Here is an 18,981-nt window from a genome sequence, read left to right as displayed (position 1 = left end):
CTGCTATCTGTATCTACAATTTACTCTGTGAATTATTAGGAAGGGTTATCTTCCTCCTCTTTCTCTCCGACATAATATCCAACCTGAATTGTCTTTTACTTTTCTGAAATGCAATCCCTCCCTGCTGGGACTCCACTTTCTTATTACATTCCATCACTGTTTCATAAATTGTCTATTAAAAAAATGGAAGGAGGTATTTTACTCCCTTTACATGATATGCTGAAGCTTTTTTTGTTATATATGCTTTATTTGAAATGTTTGCATTTAGTCAAAGTTCATGGATTATTGAAAGTACAATCATGTCCTTATCTTCCCATACAATTCATGTGTGGAAGAGGAAGGATATTGCATTCTAAGGATATTGCAACTCTTACTCAAACATGATTCAGCATGCTGAAATGTTCCCTTTCTATGAGGCATAGTGTTCTGACCTCTTCACAGACTATTTAAGACCCACCAGTATGTCTGAATCCAGTTGTTCACAACAAAACATGCATAGTTTTAGAGCAAATGGATGCAGAAGAATGAAAGCAGCCTTATATGGTTTTCAGAATACAATTCTAAGAGAAACCAGAGGAGTGAAGGTGTTTTTAATATTTCAGGTGGTTAATAAAAGAGGGCCAAGGTGGGATGTTATTTTGAGCCTAATTTTTGTGAGACATATGTTCCCCCATAGGATAAAACAATCATAGATTTTAAATGATGATAGTTAAGCCAACAAATTCATCATTAATGTAGGATTTTAAATTCCAGCAACTCCTGCCGATGTTGAATCTGCTTCTACTCTAATGCGTCCAATAAAAGAAATGCCATTGCCCTTTCATCCTCAATTGCCACTGCTTAACTTCTGTACTGAGATTTTATTTCTTAGGTAGAATATAGTTTCCTAAAATTATTTCCTAAATTATTTTTAGATTTTACTTTATAAAAGTAAGCCTATCTTCCATTATATTGTAAATTTTACAGACAACCCTTACTTAATGATGGTAATTGAGATCTGAATTTCCGTTGTTAAGTGATGCAGTTATAAAGTGCATTTGACCATGTGGTTTAGCAACAACAGTTCTGGCAGACCCCAGTTAACATCGTTAAGTGAGGACTGCATAGTTTTTTTAAGCATGGACTTCATGTGATCACAACTTCCAATTTCCTTCTAGCTTCCCCATTGACTTTGCTTGTGGAAAGCCAGCAAGATACTGTAGATTGCAAATTGCAATCAAGTAACTGTGGGATGTCATGACAGTCAGAAATACAGGCTAGTTGCTGACTTCCAGGATTGTGATCATATGAGCACATTCATAAAGAAACATTCATATGTATGCTTTGAATATATAAATTATTTCTCTCTCCCTCTGTCCTGTTCTCTCTTTTTTCATCTCTGAATGTCTCTTTGTTTCAGGTTCATTTTTTCCTGAGAAGTGTCAGATTCAATAATAGTGTTGGTGAAAAGATCTCCTTTGATAAAAATGGAGAATTCATTGGTGGATATGATATTATCAACTGGATCATATTTCCAAATCAGTCCTTTCTTAGACTCAAAGTGGGAGTGATAGATCCTACAACTTCAGCAGACAAGTTCTTCAATATCTCTGTTGATTCCATCACGTGGCCAGTAGGCTTTAATCAGGTTAGCTTTTAGAATCTAGATTAGACTGCAATTTCTGACTACCCTAGGAACAAACATCCTGGGGAAAGAAAACAATATCTGTAAGAATGTTTACTTTTCTACTAGTTTGTACAGACTATTGTACTTTTTATTTTGGCCCGCTGTTAATTCTGGGTAACAGTTTTCATGGTTTTCAAGTAAAACTTGCAATCCAGTGTACTAGATTTCATCAGTTTAGTGACTTGAGTGGTTGAGGAAGCTCTTTAACTAGCCAGCACCAAAATTACCTTTGGAGAGTGGTGATGATGGTTACACAAGGTCATAGATGTCAAATAATTGTAGATATTTAATTATTATTTCAGACAAAATGCATCTCAAAATTATGTCATCATACTGCTTCTGCTTATCAATCTATTTTTATTCTGTTGATTCTACATTACCAGTATCTCTCCAAGCACTTCTTTCCCCATCTGTATCTTAAAACATTCATCTTCATTCATTGATAGGCATTACCTTTATCTTTGTGTAATGATCCTTGTGAGACAGGATACAGCAAGGCCAAGAAAGAAGGGGAGCCCTTTTGCTGCTATGATTGCCGCCTGTGTCCAGAAGGGAAAATATCAAAGGAGAAGGGTAGGACATTTTCAAATATAATGGGTCTAGGTCATGATGGCACAACATTCTAATTCCCTATATCAATTCCCCTGCATTCTTTTTCAGATATACATGAATGCTCTCCATGTCCAGAAGTTCAATATCCAAATTCTGAAAAAAATATGTGCCTTCCAAAGCGGATCACCTTTTTGTCCTATGAAGAACCCTTGGGGATCAGTCTGACTGCTCTTTCTCTTTGCTTTTCTTTAATGACAACTTTGGTAATAACAATTTTTGTGAAACACAAAGACACTCCCATTGTCAAAGCCAACAATCAGAATCTCACCTACAGTCTCTTAGTTTCCCTCCTCCTCTCCTTCCTTTGTGTCTTTCTATTCATTGGGAAACCTGAAAAGATTGTGTGTCTGCTTCGACAACCAGCTTTTGGGCTCATCTTTTCTGTGGCAGTTTCTTGTATATTGGCCAAAACCTTTGTTGTGGTTCTAGCATTCATGGCCACCAAACCTGGTTCCAAATTGAGGAAATGGGTGGGAGGAAGAATGGTCAGTTTCATTCTTCTATCCTGCACCCTTGTACAAGTGTGTTTTTGTGCTGTGTGGCTGATAATGTCCCCACCATATCCAGATTTTGATGCACATTCCGTGTCTGAAGAAGTCATCATGGAGTGCAATGAAGACTCAGTCATGTTCTGCTGTGTTTTGGGTTTTATGGGTTTTCTTGCTCTGGTTAGTTTCTCTGCTGCTTTTCTAGCTAGGAAGTTACCTGACAGTTTCAATGAAGCCAAGTTCATCACCTTCAGCATGTTGGTCTTCTGCAGTGTTTGGCTGTGCTTTATTCCAACCTATCTAAGCACAAAGGGGAAATATGTGCTGGCAGTGGAGATCTTCTCCATGATCTCCTCTAGTGCTGGCTTATTGATGTGTATCTTTTTCCCCAAGTGTTTTATCATAGTGATCAGACCCGAACTGAACAATAAACAACAGCTCATGAAAAGAAAGTTTTAGGAAAGATAGTCTTTGTATGTCCATGTTGGAGATCTTCCTCACTTGCCCTTTGAAGCCAGAGAGCAATGTACAGTTAGATTGGGCTCATGTGTTGTAAAGCCTACCTTGTCCCTGAGATTTGGGTAATTCAAAACTTTTTTTTTTACTTCTGGAAGACAATTAAACATGGGAAGCATAAAACCATGTAAAAGAAACAAATAAATGATAATACAATATTATTTTTGTGATATTTCAGTATGTGATAGACATCTCTGACTCAATATATAGATTAAATTTGAATTATAATTTTTTCTTTACTGGTCATCCAAATTTATATACACACTTGAGCATGTAAAAGAAGTGGTGATTAAGTACAAATGAGACTTTCATTTAAACAAGGAATGCCAATTATTTGTTTCTAAAGCAGTCAGATAGCCAACTCGCTGTGGGACAAAAATGATATAATATCAAAGAAATGGTGGAAGATAAGTATTAAAGAAAGAGGGACAAAATGAAATGTGACAAAATATTTTAAAATAAATTATTTTAAATAATTAAATTAAATTATTGAATTGTCCTTCAGCGAGTTGGCAATGGCGAGGTGGGTGCAATGAATTGATCATGGCGAGTTGGAAGCAGTGAGTTGGTAAATTGGTTGTGGTAAGCTGGCCATGTGTTTTCTCCTCAGTATCAAAACCAATGAAATCTCTGGCACAAAAATAATTCTAGTAAATTCAAATAAATTCCATCAGAAATCCAGTACATGCTTGTATCCAATTTGCATAATGATCTCTTTCTATGAAATTCAACTGAGTATGGTAACTGTGTAAACAGTACATTCTATTGTTATGAGTCTGTTTTAGTAGATAGAGTGTTGCAGCACTTGTATGACAGGTATATGGTAATTCTAAATGCCGACTGATGAGTTAATTGAATAAGCCACCCACCATTTTGGTCTTCTGAAATGGGTTGGATATAAGGCTGCCCCAATGGGAGGGTGGTATCTTGGAGATGGTTACTGTAATGTATTGGCCTTAAATTAAATTAAATTAAATTCACTTGCTTAATGTCTAACTGCTTGCTTAATGTCTGACCTACTTTCTGTGTGTTTTGTAATGGTTGCTGAAAGCCAGACTTGCTCCTCTCCAGGCTGATAATTAGATTTGGGGATGGGAAACTGCTACTTTAACCCTAATGGTGGCCGCCAAATTTATGGTCTGCATTTAATGTTTTAATGTTTTGTATATTTGATTGAATGTGTAAACTACCTAGATTTCTATGTTGTGAGATGAACAGCATAGAAGTTAAATAATTAATTCTTTGTTGGGGCTACAGTAGCAGAGATAAGATATAGTCTATGGAATATATCAAGTGTTTTATTGATAGAAATGAGATGCAAATATATAGAGGCTACAATGTCTATATTTTTTTTCCAGTGCTTCCTTTTGTAAGTGTGATGCTAGGGAAAGCTGTGAAGAGTCCAGAGTTCCAGAGCCATTTGATGAACCAGAAACTTTCAGTGTAGTCAGGCTTTTGCTAAGTGAAGGGAATCATATTGATTATATAGAGAAGTCCATTACTGACTTGTGGTTCCAAGGTGGATTTATATCATTAATCTGTTTAGAAAGCATGCAAGAATTAGATAATGTGATTCTAGCTGAGCATGCTGATAGGAGATAATATTTCTAGCTCAGGATTGATCTTTGGGGACCCTGGTGCTCTCTGAGCTTGGTTGCTTTCTTGCAGACTTTTCATTATAAAACTACGCAATGTCTTCAGTACTAGCAGGGAGTAGGGTTCGCTGTCATTATATATATATATTGGTGGCTTGCCTTGTCAGTATTGGTGGGAGCATTCTTACTGGTGTTCTGATTGGACTGCTATTTGAGTGTTTGTCTTGTAACTTAATAACAACCAAGCTCAGAGGGCAATAATGACCCTGTAGTTCAGGGGTGCTAAACTGCCAGCCCATGGGCCGGTTGCATCATGAGGAGGCTGCGCCCATCCCAGCTCCGGCAATGCAAAAAAAGGTGTGATATTTCGCGACACATCATGTGACATGGGGAATATGTCACCCTCTATTGGTATGACATATTGGCATCAAACACTTCATGAAGCACAGTTGCAAAGGGTGCTACTACTGGAACCACAAGTTGCAAAAAAAAAGAAGAAAAGTAAAAAAGGACAAAATAGGTAGTGTGCAGATGTTCCCAGAGGGGAATTAATCCTCCCACAAATGCTGAAATAAAATTGGTTGGCTAGCGTTTTCTCTTCTTATTCACTAATATTATATTCTCCAAGCAATGGACAAATTATGTTATAATGCCCAAAAAGGAGAACAAAACCAACCCAGCTCCAAACCAGCTAACAACTGTCCTGGCTAGCTCCTAGTCTTAGTCTTCTAGGTCATGGTTGTTCCAAAGGTGCTTTTTCAAGAGGCAACAGGACTTTCTTTGTTTTTCCTTGAAGATGTTTTGTTTCTCTTCCAAGACGTTTCTTCAGTTTGAGTGGAGCAAAATGGGAGGATTTTTATTCCTTGCCGTCATCTGGTTGTTAGCACTCTTTCTGAGAGTTGTTGAGGCCACTTGAAGGTTTATCTGTGCCCTCAGGGTCATCTGAATAGTGCAAATGGTGTGGAACCTTTTTGGAACTGCTGAAAGGACTATGTTGTAAACAGGAGGTAGCTGATGTTGAATGACAAGGCCACTCTTTTGAAGACAGCAAAGTCCATATTATGGACAGAGAGAATTGCTGGTTTGCAAAAGGGGTCAAAGAGCCCATCTACATTAAAACTGAACAGCTCTCTCTCAGCAGAGGAAGAGGGATATGACACTACCTATCTCCTGTTTGTAACATAGTCCTTTCAGCAATAACAAAAAAAAAGGTTCCTCATGTATTCGCACTATTCAGTTGACCAGAGGGCACAGATAAACCTCCAAGTGGCCTGAACGATTCTCAGAAATCCTACAGCATCATATGTCAATCTTAAATAGTAGAATTCAACCAAAGGACAACCAAGTATTGCAATAAACATCCCAATTTCTGGAAGAATATATGAAAATATATATAATAAATATATCTGTGGGAGATCCTTCTCTGTGGGTGCCCCGGATTTATGGAATCGGTCGCCGGTCGAGCTCCGGATGGCGCCCGACCTTCGCTCCTTCCGACGCAATCTGAAGACGCATTTATTCGAACAAGCCGGCTTGGCCTGATGGGGGATGGGTTGGGTTTTTACTGTTGTTTTTACTGTTTTAGCTTGGGCATTGTATTTAATTCTTTTTTAACTTTTGTATTTTTGTATTTTTATATGTTTGCCCTGTTCACCGCCCTGAGTCCTTCGGGAGAAGGGCGGTATATAAATAAAAATTTAAAAAAATGGTAATGTAATGGATCGTAGAGTATAGAATGTTATTTAGTGCAATGGAAGAATGGAATTGAATGGAATAAAACAAGAATAGAATAGAATAGAATAGAATAGAATAGAATAGAATAGAATAGAATAGAATAGAATAGAATAGAATAGAATAGAATAGAATAGAATAGAATAGAATAGAATAGAATAGAATAGAATAGAATAGAATAGAATAGAATAGAATAGAATAATGCCTTTACACATACATATATTTACATCTCTATTTTGATTTATGGATCTAATGATTTTATTTTTCTCTATTCTTCATGCATCCCTGCCTCTGGAGGTCCTCACATGTTTTGAAGATGTTCACATATGTGGCTGTCTTATTATCATTAAGAAATTAATCAGTTTGTCTCTTCCAAATCCTATGGGACTCCATGAAAACAGGAGGAAGGGGCACTGAATTATGGTATTTATTGTCCCCATGATATTCCAATCTATGGCTGGGAGCCCCAAAGGTCTTTGAGTTGATTTGATATTATGTTGCACTCACTATTTGTGTCTGAAGAACATCTCAAGAAGGCAGGTCAGTCTGATCCATTTCAAATAACTTGTGGCAGAGGGATGCATTTGCACCCAGAAAGAAGACACTCAAGGAAGATGTTAGTATTCATGGAGTTACTGTTGATAGTATTGCCAGAAGTGGCATGCAAGGATCCTGGCCTTCAATGTGACTTTCATCAGCCTCTTCCTATTCGGCACACCTATCATCAGTTTGGTGACATTAATATTGCAGGAATTATTTCTGCCTTCTTTGGATCTTCTAATCCCATTAAATTTATTCAAGATCCTTCTCAGGGATTTCATGATGGACTTATGTAAGTACACCATTAATTTATTGTCAAGCTCTGAGCCTTGCTGGTATATTACCTGATGCTTGGAATGTTTCCTCTAATGTCAAAAAATCCAGAAACAAACATCTGAAATAGGATGCCTAGGTTTATTTTATGTGAAGTTATATTTTACTTTAGTCTCCAGGTAATGTTGAAATGGAGATCAAATCTCCATTTATAACACATCGCATCTAAATATCTATTAACATACAGGAATGTGGCTTAATTTATGAAGCTGTTACTATCCTTAAGAAACGGGAAGCACATACTACCCATGATCAGTTTTCTCATTTGATATTTATGGTGCTAAAATGTAGCAATTTCCTTCTGCAACAAAAGCTGTTGTTTGATAGTGGGCCATTCTCACATATAAGAACAAAGAAATAAGAATTATTTCACAAATTCCACAAAATGTGTGGTACTGAATGATTACAAGTGCCGTAATGTGAAGCAGACCTTTCTTAATGATTTTTTAATTGTTTTACAGAATAATTTTTCAGAATTACCAGCATATTCTGGCTATAGCCTTTGCTATAAAAGAGATCAATGAAAATTCCCAGATCCTACCCAACATCACGCTGGGCTTCCACATTTTTAACAGCAACTTTAGTCCAGGCTGGACTTACTTTGCCTCAATGTTACTGCCTTTCACTCAGGGAAAATTCATCCCTAACTACAAGTGTGGGGTCCCAAATGCCTTGGCTGCAGTCATTGGGGCACCTGACATCTCTCTTCACATGGCAACTGTGCTCTGCATCTACAAAATTCCTCAGGTAAGATGTGCTGAAGACACACTATCATTCTGCCAGATGCCCACAGGTATCTTTATGGTTCTCTCTGTGAAAAGGAGAAACTTTTCTGATTCCTACATATTATTTTTTTGTTTGATAGGATCAGTAGAGCTGCCTGAGTAATGAGTCGGTTTGAATAGACAGTGGGGATATGTGACATAGGAAAACATTTCTCAATTCTAGAAATTGATCTAAGGTTCGTATTTGATATATCCACAATGAGACTATTTCTAGGAAAAGATATTTACTGATACCTGAAGAGTGACATCTTGGTGATATTCCTAAGAATCCTTTCAGATTCCTAGCTATTATTTTTGCTTGATAGGATTAGCATAACAGCATGGGTAATCATAACTCTGAACAGATGGTGGGGCTATTTGACACAGCAAAATATATCCAAATTCCAGACACTGAACAAAGTTTCAAATATTCACAATAAAACTACTTCGACAAAAATGTATTTACTGATACCTCAAAGGTGACATCTTGGTTGATATTTCCTAGTAAATGCAACCAGTTGCATAATGTTTCACAATATAACATCAAAGGTACCCAAAAATACAAATGATTTTTTAGGCTCACATAGACCTTTTCAACTGCATATGTTTATCTTTCTGTAGTTGACCTATGGCTCTGCTCCAGTCATGAATAAAGAGACTCAAACAGTTTTCTTCCAACAAATGTTTCCGAATGAATCCCACCAACGTAGGGGCCTCCTGCAGCTATTGCTATATTTTAGATGGATCTGGATTGGAATTCTTGTAGTAAAGGGTGAGAAAGGAGAGAAATTCCTTCAGGAGGTGCTCCCTACATTTTCTGAGCATGGCATCTGTACTGAATTCATAGGAGAGTTCCCAAAAGAATCTTTTTACAGTGATTTTACTGATACCATAAATGAAGGACTACATATATATCATGTTCTCATGAAAAAAACAGCCAATGTGATACTTTTATATGGTGAAACTCAGTCCTTAGCAACTCTGAGAAGCTTCCTCCAGTTTTCAGAAGTGGAGGATATACCAAAGAAGAATAAGATTTGGCTTATAACAGCTCAGACAGATTACACTTCAGTTGCCTTTCATAAATTTTGGGATATCCATTTTCTACATGGTGCTTTATCCTTTGCAGTTCATACTAAGGAGGTCCAAAACTTCCGGGAATTTCTTCAAAACTTGAATTCAAACATCAACAACCAACACGATCATTTTCGGAAAGATTTTTGGGAACAGGCATTTGATTGTTTCTTTGCAAACTTAAAAATGGAGACCTCTGGGAAGAAATGTACTGGACAGGAGAGGCTTGAGACCCTTCCCACATCTGTGTTTGAAACAGTAATGAGTGGCCAGAGTTACAATATTTACAATGCAGTCTATGCTGTGGCACATGCTTTGCAATCTCTGTATCCATCCAAATCCAGGGAAAGAACATTTGTTAAAGAAGGGAGGAAACAGTTTCATAATCAAGTGTTGTGGCAGGTAAGTGTGTAAGCAGAATACTATGGAAACCACCATATCTGCAATTGCAAGATCTGTCCATAGACTAAAGGTAAAGGTAAAGGTTCCCCCACACATGCGTGCTAGTCGTTTCCGACTCTAGGGGCCGGTGCTCATCTCCGTTTCAAAGCCAAAGAGCCAGCGCTTCTCCGAGGATGTCTCCGTGGTCATGTGGCCGGCATGACTAGACGCCAAAGGCACATGGAACGCTGTTACCTTCCCACCGTAGTGGTCCCTATTTTTCTACTTGCATTTTTAGGTGCTTTCGAACTGCTAGGTTGGCAGAAGCTGGGACGAGTAACAGGCGCTCACTCTGTTACGTGGCACTCGGGATTCGACCCGCCAAACTGCCGACCTTCCGATCGACAGGCTCAGCGTCCTAACCCACTGAGCCACCGCGTCCCTTGTCCATAGACTAGTGAACAATAATTTCTTGAGGGATTGACATTAAGTTTAAATGTGAGATACAGTAATGGATTAACCAACTGAAATATTTATATGCTGATGTTAAAATTGTAAATTGCATCCTACAAAATTGTAACCACATCCATGAAATCAACTGCCTGCAAAATTTAGAATGGGATATGGTGATTCTTCCAAGCTGGTTTCTTTTTTGTTTCATACCTATAGACAAAATCTTGCCAGATTGAGCACTTTAATATATGTATCCACAGTATAATCTGTGAACTATTCAGGAAGGAGTGTTTTCATCCTTTTTCTCTCACACATAATATTCAAACTGAGTTGTCTTTTACTTGTCTGAAATATATCCCCTTCCTCCTGAGAATTCACCTCCTTACTACATTTCCATCTCTCTCTCATAAATTCAGTCTATTAATAAATAGAATGAGGTGATCTATTCCATTCACATGATGTGCAGTAGTTGCTTTTTCTTCTAGATCCGGGGTGTCAAACTCACCACGTCACATGACATGTCACGATGTATCACAACTTTTTTCCAATTGCTGGAGCTGAGGTTGATGCGGCTTCCACGTGACACAACCAGTCCACAGGCCAGGAGTTTTACACCCCTGTTCTAGATGCTTTCTTTGGAATAGTTTGTTAATTGTTAAGTGAGGACTGCACAGATTTTGAAGCATCTCATGTGATTACAACTTCCAACTTCCTTCCAGCTTCCCCATTGACTTTGCTTGTGGAAAGCCAGCAAGGAAGGTTACAAATCCCAATCATGTAATTTTGGGATGCTGCAACAGTCGGAAATCCAGTTACCAAGTTCCAATATTGTGAACACATGACCACAGGGGTGTTGTGACAGCTGGAATTTCAAGGAAGTCATCAGTACCATATATTTTGCACCAAGCAATTTCAAATGATTGCTGAACAAGCAGACATTGTATGAGGACCACCTGTACTTAGATATTTCTGTGTTGTCTCACATTTAGAGACCCCCCCAAGACATTTTCAGCCCCAAAAGGTAGAAACCATCACCATGTAGGTAAGGACTAATTTTATTGCAAGAGCTGTAGTAACTGAATCTTGAAAGCCTCAATGTGCTTAGCTCTCTACCATATTCTTTTTGTTTGATACACTAAGGTTTCTCTGAAATGTTTTCTCAAATCATATTTCTTAATCAAGGTTCAAGTACTTCTTATCTGAATGTTACCTTGATAGTGGCTCTCCCTTCTGTCCTTCAAGACCATTCATATGATCATTAGAAATGTAGATATTTCCCCATTCACAACATATTAGTTGTGGGAGAAGGACCCTGACTACCTCTGCCTCTTGCTAGCTGTCCAGGAATGGGGATATTATGTTATGGGAGTTTCCCGATACTCCCGTGTAACACCTCTTCTCCGTGAGCTGCATTGGCTTCCGGTTGCCCTTCGGGTGAGATTCAAGGTGCTGGTGATGACCTATAAAGCCCTAAATGGCTTGGGTCCGGATTATCTAAGGGAACACCTGCTGCCGGTATCAACTTCCCATCGTCCTGTGCGCTCCCACAATGAGGGCCTTCTCAGGGTACTGCCGGTTAAGGAATGCTGGCGGGTTATTCCCAGGGGAAGGGCGTTCTCTGTGGGCGCGCCGGCCCTATGGAACCAACTTCCCATGGAACTCGCTCATTTCCCAGGACTTGAAAACCTGGTTCTTCGAGCTGTTTGGCCCAGACTGAGGGGTTTTAATTAATTTAATTTAATTGGGTTTTAGTTTAACTTCAGTGACTGTAATTTAATCATAGTTTTAACTGATTTCAATTGTATGCTATGTATTTTAATTTTCCCTGTAAACCGCCCTGAGTCCTACAGGAATAGGGTGGTATATAAATTTAAATAATAAATAAATAAATAAATAAATAAATAAATAAATAAATAAATAAATAAATAAATAAATAAATATCAGGCACCCTAGCCCAGTTCTGTATGTGAGCTAAGATTGAATACATATCATTCCTCCAAGTGAAGTGATCCTGAATCCCATCTAGGTTACCATAATTTTGTATGCTTTTTTTTTCAAATTTTATTGATTTTCTAATATTACTTTCACATATTTGAAAAGCAACGTGGTGGCTGAGTAGTAGTAATTCAATTACATGCAGATATCATTAGTACAGATTTCAAATTGTTACCATAAACATTTCCTTTCTTTTTCCCTTCATATATACTGTTCTATTTGTAAATTTAAAAACAAGTTTTATCCTATCAATCGCATGGAAAATAACTTTCTTACATATATCAATAGTTTTTAGTTTACATATACTCTAGTTGTTTTAACATATAATCTTTTAGACAATCAATGACCTAGTAGATTTTTCAGTTTTAATTTCCACTAACATTTAGATTTAACGTTTGATATTTATCATTCCCAAGATTTTTAATATACTCCCAATTCATCAATCACCATTCCTCACAAAATCTAATATTCAAAATACACATCTTGATTATTTAACTTCTCACCCTCTATGTCAACAAATTAAGAATACAATGATATTCTTTTCTGCTAGTTTTCAATTTTTTGTTAAGTAGTAATCAAAATTTCTTTTTATTTCAGTATTTAATAATTCCTCTCTCTTCCTCTTTGTACCTGCTATCTCTTGCTTAAACTAATAATTTTCATTTTTGACATTCCATATAGACCTCTTTATTACTTTCATCAATACGTTATTAGCTTATCTACATCCTATTCACCTTTACATGACCTTTATGCACAAATCAAATTTATCTATTAGTATTTATACTGCTAAGTTTTAATGACCAAAAACATTTTTTTATCTCAGTTCATAACAATCAACATGTACATCTTATCTATTTAAGTACCGTACATTCTGTTTTAGATTTCAATAAGATGATCAAAACTCCATTCTTCTTCAGTCTTATCTAGCTTTTTTCCTTTGCCAAATCGTCTTCCATGTCCTTGTTTTTGGGTCATCAAACCAATCTTCTTGTAATGTCATATATATTAATTGATGTTGGCAAAACCATGCGGTCACCATTTTTTTGAGAGGACTTGTAGATCTAGTGGGTCATCTCTTTATTCTTCCATATTGATGTGGTTGTTCTGAATTGTTTATCTTCTCATCCAACTGTTCTTTTTCTAGATCCTCCAATTCCTTCTGATTTGTATAGGAAACCTTTTCCTTTTTCCAAGTTGTCGGTATCTTTTCTGGATTTTCAAATGTCAATATTTGTTGAATAATTGATTCTTCTGTTGTGATATTTAAATGTTTCATTTTTTTCTATTGTATTTTGTATAGACGATTCTTGAGTTGTGGTCAAAGTTTGTGCTTTCATATCTGGGCTGTCTTCTTGTTCCTTCCCATAGCCTCTTAGTTTTTCATTGGCTGTGATAAGAGTTTGAATTATTGTTTTCAACATAGAGAGAATGTGGTTGATCTTCATCCATAAGGAAATTTTGTTCCTGGTCTTCTTCCATCTTAGACTAAAAGCTTTACACTTAGAAAATCCAAAAGAAAGAAAAAGTTTTTTTTCCTGGGTAAGGAACACAGAGCCTTTCACAGCTGTTGTTTCAAAATATTCAAGGTTATGTATCTTATCTATTTCCCTGGGCAGTCAGCCAGGCCCCTAGAAAATAACAGATTAAAATATCAAATTTGAGCACACGGTGTTGCCTCTACCTTTTAAAGTTTCCCTTTGAGCACCAGAGTTATTTTAATCTTTTCCATTTTTCTTCTTTTTTATAAGGAAAAACCCAGATTTTCAACAAAAGTAGATAATGAAAAATAAAAAAATAAAAAGTCTTTCAGTCCACAAGCTTTGAGAAATAAAATTTCAATTGGGATTCAGTTACTTTTTCAATGTTTTAAATACTCCTGGGTGGTTCGTCGCCGCTCTTTCAGGAGGGAGGGCTAAAATCCCCCTTCTCTCACCACAGGGGGGAAAATGTTTAGCAGCTTAAGAAGGTACAGAAAATAATTAGGGTGTAAAAGAGGTATATCTCAGCCAGACTCTTCCGCACTGCTTTAAAAGTTGCCTGGTAGAAAATGTGACTTCAGCTGTTCGCAGTCTAGGGACTAGTCATAATGGCCAGTCCTTTCATCCACTGGTTTGGAGGGATTGCCAGGTCTAACAGGAGAGTTGTGGCTCTCCTGTGATCCAATGAATATCCCTCCTTGCTGTTCTCCTCTTTGGGGTGACTTTCGGCCCTTTTCAGGGCCCCCCAGCAATGCAAAACTGGAGGGGGAGACAGAGCAAATCTCCCAGCCATCTATGACGGCTGCACAACAAACCAGAAATCAACTTAGTATGTGTTATGGCCATTTGTCTCTCCGTTTTGAACATAAGGTAATATAGCAAATGCATAACACAATATCTAGATAAAACATATTGTAACTGGAAAGGGTTTTATATCTGTCTGTATGTACATACAGACATATAGACCTTTGCAGTTAGATTTTGTTTTAACTTGTTAGTTTCTTGCCTCCAGTCTGTTTGATTTTAACTATACTGTAATTGAAATCAAATTTTAGCACAGCTACAAATATAAGGCTCGTAAGAAGAGTATTCAATTATTGTTGTTGTTGTTAGCTGAGAAGTCATGTTCAACCCATTGCAACCCTATGGACAATGTTCCTCCAGGCCTTCCTGTCCTCTACCATCTTCTGGAGTCCATTTAAGCTCACGCCTACTGCTTCAGTGACTCCATCCAGCCACCTCATTCTCTGTCGTCCCCTTCTTCTATTGCCCTCAATCTTTCCCAGCATTAGGCTCTTCTCCAGTGAGTCCTTCCTTCTCATTAGGTGGTCAAAGTATTTGAGTATTATTCTTTGGCGCTCAGCCTTTTTTATGGTCCAACTTTCACTGCCATACATTGCAACTGGGAAGACCATAGCCTTGAGTATATGCACTTTTGTTGACAGGGTGATGTCTGCTTTTTAGTATGCTGTCTAGATTTGCCATGGCTTTCCTCCCGAGGAGCAAACGTCTTTTAATTTCTTGGCTACAGTCCCCATCTGCAGTGATCTTGGAGCCCAGGAAAATAAAATCTGTCACTACCTCCATTTCTTCCCCAACTATTTGCCAGAAATTGAGAGAGCCGGATAGTCTTCCCAGTTGCAATGTATGGCAGTGAAAGTTGGACCATAAGAAAGGCTGAGCGCCAAAGAATTGAGGCCTTTGAACTATGGTGCTGGAGAAGACTCCTGCGAGTCCCTTGGACCGCAAGGCGATCAAACCGGTCAGTCCTAGAGGAGATCAATCCTGACTGCTCTTTAGAAGGCCAGATCCTGAAGCTAAAACTCAAATACTTTGGCCACCTAATGAGAAGGAAGGACTCACTGGAGAAGAGCCTAATGCTGGGAAAGATCGAGGGCAATAGAAGAAGGGGACGACAGAGAATGAGGTGGCTGGATGGAGTCACTGAAGCAGTAGGCGTGAGCTTAAATGGACTCCAGAAGATGGTAGAAGACAGGAAGGCCTGGAGGAATGTTGTCCATAGGGTCGCGATGGGTCGGACACGACTTCGCAGCTAACAACAACAACAACAATATATTCTACGTATTGTTGTTGTTTAATCATTAAGTCATGTCTGAGTCTTTGCGGCCTCCTGGACCACAACACCCAAGGCCCCCCTATCCTCCACTGTCTCACAGAATTTGCCCAAATTAATGTTCATTGTGCTGAAGACACTATCTAACCATCTCATCCTCTGCTGTCATTTTGACTTCTCCTTTTGCTTTCCTTCTTTTCCAACATCAGGATCTTTTCCAACGAGTCCTGTCTTCTCATTAGGTGGCCAAAGTATTTGAGCTTCAGCTTCAATATCTGTCCTCCAAAGCAGTCAGAGATTATTTCATTTAGGATTGACCAATTCACTCTCCTTGTACTCCAAGGGGCTCTCAAAAGTCTTCTCCAGCACCACAAATCTTAAGCATCAATTCTTTGGTGCTCAGCCTTCCTTATGGTCCAACTCTCACAGTTGTACATTTACTGGGAAAACCATAGCTTTGACTATACAGACTTTTGACAGCAAGATGATGTCTTTGCTTTTTAATATGCTGTGTAGGTTTGCCATAGCTTTCCTCCCATGGAGTAAGCCTCTCTTAATTTCATGGCTGAAGCCACTATCTGCAGTGATTTTGTAGCCCAAGAAAATAAATCTGTCATTACTTCCATTTCTTCTCCTTCTGTTTGCCAGGAGTGATGGGACCAGATGCCATGATCTTAGTTTTTTCATGTTGAGTTTCAAGCTAACGTTTGCACTCTCCCGTTTTACCTTCATCAAGAGGTTCTTTATTTCCTCTTCACTTTCTGCCATTAAAATAATATTGTCTGTTTATCTGAGGTTGTTAATATTTTTCCTGGATATCTTAATTCCAGCTTGTGATTTTTCCAGCCTGGAGTTTTTCATGATTTACTTTATTGTGTGAAATGAGCACAATTATATGGTAGTTTAAACTTCTTAATATTTATTATATATTTATTACAAATCCTCTGGCTTGAGTAGTTTTAACAATTAAACTACAAAGGTTTTGATTTGTTTTGTTTTGCAATTCTATGCTAATTTTGTTTCAGTAAGCTGATATGTTATTTCTGACTTTGTGTTAGAATGATTGTTATGTCATTTGTTTTATACTGGCCTACAACTAAATTTTAAAAAATGTTTATATTTTCTTTGTTTAAAGAAACATTCATATGAATGTTTTGAATATATGAATTATGTCTCCCTCCCTCAGTCCTGTTGTCTCTCTTTTCCTTTCTGAGTATCAGTATATTTCAGGTTCATTCTTTTTTGAGAAGTGTCAGATTCAACAACAGTGTTGGTGAAAAGATCTCCTTTGACAAAAATGGAGAGTTCATTGGTGGATTTGATATTATCAACTGGATCACATTCCCAAACCAATCCTTTGTGAGGGTCAAAGTAGGAATAATAGATCCCACAGCTCCAGCAGACAAGTTGTTGAATATTTCTGTGCATTCCATCATATGGCCAGTAGGCTTTAATCAGGTTAGCTTTTTGAATCTAGATTCATCTGTCTTCATTTTAATATCCTTATTGATGAAAGTCTCAAAGCATCATTTCTGACTAAACTACAGTAGGTACAAATGTCATGCAGAAAGAAAAATATCAGTAAGAATTTTTTTTTACTTTTCTAGCAATTGCTATTGAACATTGTACCCTTTATTTTGCCTCCATGTTAATTATGGACAATGGTTTTCATGGTTTTGGCGTAAAAACTGCAAGCTAGTATACTAGATTTCATCAGTTAGCTGGCTTCAAAATTCAGAAGTTGAGAAAACAAACTTTAACTATTCAGCACATAAATTGTCATTGGACAGTGGGGATAGAAGGCCACAAAAACCAATAATTGTAGATATTTAATTCATTATTCTTTCAGACCAATTACATCAAAAATTATGTTATCACACTATTGATTGCACACTAACAGTATCACTCCAAGCACTTCCTTTCCTCTCTGTATCTTAAAATATTCTTCTTCATTCATTGATAGACATTACCTCTATCTTTGTGTAATGATCCCTGTGAGACAGGATACAGCAAGGCCAAGAAAGAAGAGGAGTGGTTTTGCTGTTATGATTGCCACCTATGTCCAGAAGGGAAAATATCAAAGAAGAAGGGTAGGAAATTTTCAAATATAATGGGACTAAGCCAAGATGGCAAAACACTATAATTCCCTATATCAATTCACATGCATTCTTTTCCAGATGTAGATGACTGCTCTCCATGTCCAGAGGACCAATATCCAAATCCTGACAAAAATATGTGCCTTCCAAAGCGGATCACCTTTTTGTCCTATGAAGAACCCTTGGGGATCAGTCTGACTGTTCTTTCTCTTTGCTTTTCATTGATGACAACTTTGGTAATCTCAATCTTTGTGAAACACAAAGTTACTCCGATTGTCAAAGCCAACAATCGGAATCTCACTTATACACTCCTAGTTTCTCTTCTCCTTTCTTTCCTTTGTGTCTTTCTATTTATTGGGAGACCTGAAAAGATTGTTTGTCTCCTTCGACAACCAGCTTTTGCTCTGATCTTTTCTGTGGCAGTTTCTTGTGTATTGGCCAAAACCTTTGTTGTGGTTCTAGCATTCATGGCCACCAAACCTGGTTCCAAATTGAGGAAATGGGTGGGGGGAAGAATGGTTAGTTTCATTCTACTCTCCTGCTCCCTTTTTCAAATATGTGTTTGTGCTGTGTGGATGATAGCCTCACCACCATATCCAGATTTTGATGTGCATTCAGTACCTGAAGAACTGATCCTGGAGTGTAATGAAGACTCGGTCATGTTCTACTGTGTTTTGGGTTTTATGGGTTTTCTTGCTCTGGTTAGTTTCTCTGCTGCTTTTCTAGCTAGGAAGTTGCCTGACAGTTTCAATGAAGCCAAATTCATCACCTTCAGCATGTTGGTCTTCTGCAGTGTTTGGCTGTGCTTTATTCCAACCTATCTAAGCACAAGGGGAAAATATACGTTGGCTGTGGAGATCTTCTCCATGATCTCCTCCAGTGCTGGCTTATTACTGTGTATCTTTCTTCCCAAGTGTTTTATCATTGTGATGAGACCTGAATTGAACAATAAACATCAGCTCATGAATAGAAAGTTTTAACAAATCTCTCTGTTTCCCTGACATCATATATGATGTATATTGGGGAAGTTATTCACTTGTACACTGGAGCCACAAAGCAATGTGCAGTTAGATTGGCCTTCTACGATGCCCTGTCCCCTAGGACATGGGATAGTTTGAAACTCTTTTTTCTTCTGGAAGTCAATTATAATTGGGGGCCATAAAAAGTATAAATAAATAAATAATA

The 18,981-nt window shown here is 37.7% G+C and overlaps 1 protein-coding gene across 1 annotated transcript in view; it reads left to right on the top strand.

Moving 5' to 3' along the window:
- Positions 1 to 18,776, top strand: part of LOC308678644 (vomeronasal type-2 receptor 26-like) — a gene marked incomplete at both ends in the record, with an annotated part of 34,509 nt that extends 15,733 nt beyond the window's left edge. The window contains 4 exons of the mRNA XM_081345872.1: positions 9,375 to 9,577; positions 16,931 to 17,158; positions 17,664 to 17,790; positions 17,878 to 18,776. Coding sequence (XP_081201998.1) covers positions 9,375 to 9,577; positions 16,931 to 17,158; positions 17,664 to 17,790; positions 17,878 to 18,776 — 1,457 coding nt within the window. The remainder of the gene's footprint in view (positions 1 to 9,374; positions 9,578 to 16,930; positions 17,159 to 17,663; positions 17,791 to 17,877) is intronic.
- Between the last annotated feature and the right edge of the window lie 205 nt (positions 18,777 to 18,981).

Source organism: Vipera berus, assembly GCF_964194415.1.
Source record: "Vipera berus genome assembly, chromosome: Z".
In the NCBI taxonomy this organism is placed as follows: Eukaryota; Metazoa; Chordata; class Lepidosauria; order Squamata; family Viperidae; genus Vipera; species Vipera berus.
Note: the sequence above shows the minus strand (reverse complement) of the source record. Positions and strands in the feature narration are given on the sequence as shown.